Below are 2,278 nucleotides of genomic sequence, written 5' to 3'. Positions count from 1 at the left end.
AAAAAAAAAAACAAAAAAAGACAGATAAACAAAAACGGAAAAGACAACAAAGTCCACAAAACAAACACAAACGCAAGGAAGTGGAATAAGAGGGACACTCCAGGTTTTCCAAATTAGATGGTTTCACGAGGGTGTGGCGATGCCTGTTGGCTGAGAACAGGTGAAGCGTATGGATTATTGCGACGTGGTGGACTTATCTGACGGAATCTGGAGCATACGGCAACGGGTTGCGTACCGTCATGTATTTGCTCACCCTGTTGATTACGTTGCGTTACCCTCTCGTCCCCGGCATCAGCTGCGCCGCAAGGAAACAAATCGTCGTTCCGGCAGTATTCTTTGTTATAATTGCCGTTAATGTTGCTGTTAATAACAGCATTTCCCTGGGATTTGGTATTACTTTGAAAGAGCCCCCCATCACAGAGAGGGAGAGACGCCATTTCATTCGGTGGTTGCTTAACAAAAGGAGATGCATGACGTCCTACCTGACTATTTTCATCCCGGGATAATCCATATTTCTCAGCCAACATCTCTGCAACCTGACTGCCAGACTGCCGCAAGGCAATTGGACGGTTGCGCACGCTGATACTCAGTTCAGAAGTTGGCGAATCACTACGAGACGTGGACCGTGGGCTGATTTCAGCATTCGCAACGAGACCTTGCAGGACATGAATGAAGTTGCAGCCACTGCCCATGCGGCAAAGATGTTTTGTGCGGAAGTGGGCGCAGTGTTGCATCTTTTTGCGTGGGATGGCTCCCTCAACATCAAGAGCCAACAAATACTGCCGCGCACCATCCGTCACAAGAATCTGATCTCCAGTGTAGTCCTTATACTCTTCAGTACTGTTTTGCTCAAACACACGCACCACAACATCGGGACGAAGGCGCGGATAGAGCGGAAGCAGTTTCTCATCGACGATGTGTGTGCTGTTTCTACCTACGGAACTAAAGTCGTCCATGACAGCATGGACGTCCTCGCAAGCCATACCGGACATGCATATTCTGTTATTGATCATTTCTTCACACAGTACAAATTTTTTCTTGGAGTTATCACCATGCTCATTATAATCGTAGATGTACTCCATGCTTCCCTTTGTGTAGTACACGAGTTCACTGGGGATGTTGAAGTACTCCGTCATGCTGGGGTGGAAACACCGAACTGTGAAACCATGTTGGAAAATCCCTTGTGGGGCACCAATATGTGGTAGAATATAGTTCCATGTGTGTTCCGCTGCAACGTGCACCTTAAGGCATTGATCACCCTCTGGGCAGTGCAACTTGTGCATGTAATCCTCACAAATAACTGCACCATGCTGGAGCTTTGCGCGTGTGTGCACGGTACGATTATACCTTGCACACACAATGGTGTTCGTACGCGGGCACACAAAACGAACGGTACCGCTACGCTCGCCTTGAGAGGCGCCACTTCGCGAAGGTGGGCTTCGACTGACGACGTGAACTTTGGGTTTGGAGTTCACTGCTGTCGCCATTGTATGCGCTTGCGGCCGCATTACCATATGCGACTGCGACTGCAGATGCGGATGAAGTTGCATTTGCACGGGCGCCGTCTGCGGCACAGAACCTGAATACATAACTTGCTGTAAGTTTGGTGGGTTTCCCTGTCCCACATCCGCCACGCATCTGTTAGTTGGCCGATACATTTTTAAACTAGAAAAGTACCCGCCCCTCTCACAAACACACCACTAATACACACCCTGTTTCACACGACGCTATTGCCCGCACAAATGTTGAAATGCCACGTTAAAGCTATGATTACTCCCTCTGCTCCTGGCGTTGTTTTCTTTTCGTCCTTTACTCTCACACGCACATAAAAATAAAATAAAATTTTCAAGATTCGGTGTATTAAATGAGGGTGTGGGATATATATGGAAAAAAAAAGGCATCGAGAATTTATTCAATGGGCGAATAAGCGAGTGTACATTTTATTCATTACCAACGGAGGTATCAGTATGGCACACGGGCTATTTTTAAAAAAAATAATAAAAATAGTTGCATGCCTCATAGAACACACATACACACACACTACATCATTGGAATATATGAGAACACAGCACAGTAATAAATTGACACTCAAAAGGAGAAATTGGAAGAGCAGTGCCACAACTGGAGTAAATACAAACGCCGCCCGCTCACGCTCCATATGAGAGCAGTGAAAAAGAGAGAGAAAGAGAAAGAGGTGAGGAAAGTAAAAAAAAACGAATTATGAAGCTCCCCACACTTTACTCCAACCGGATCAACATGTTTTTTTTCTTTTTTTTTT

General features: G+C 46.0%; 1 protein-coding gene across 1 annotated transcript; it reads right to left on the bottom strand.

The window, feature by feature from the left end:
* Positions 1-113: 113 nt before the first annotated feature.
* On the bottom strand, positions 114-1,658 carry TEOVI_000580400 (zinc finger protein family member, putative; the record flags this gene model as incomplete). The annotated part of the gene is made up of 1 exon (XM_067220204.1): positions 114-1,658. The coding sequence occupies one exon, from the start codon at positions 1,656-1,658 to the stop codon at positions 114-116; it is 1,545 nt and encodes a 514-aa protein (XP_067076305.1).
* Between the last annotated feature and the right edge of the window lie 620 nt (positions 1,659-2,278).

The sequence above is a fragment of the Trypanosoma equiperdum genome (genome assembly GCF_001457755.1).
Source record: "Trypanosoma equiperdum strain OVI genome assembly, contig: ctg_1077, whole genome shotgun sequence".
Lineage (NCBI taxonomy): Eukaryota > Euglenozoa > Kinetoplastea > Trypanosomatida > Trypanosomatidae > Trypanosoma > Trypanosoma equiperdum.
The sequence above is the reverse complement of the archived record's forward strand: the minus strand, read 5'-3'. Positions and strand labels throughout refer to the sequence as shown.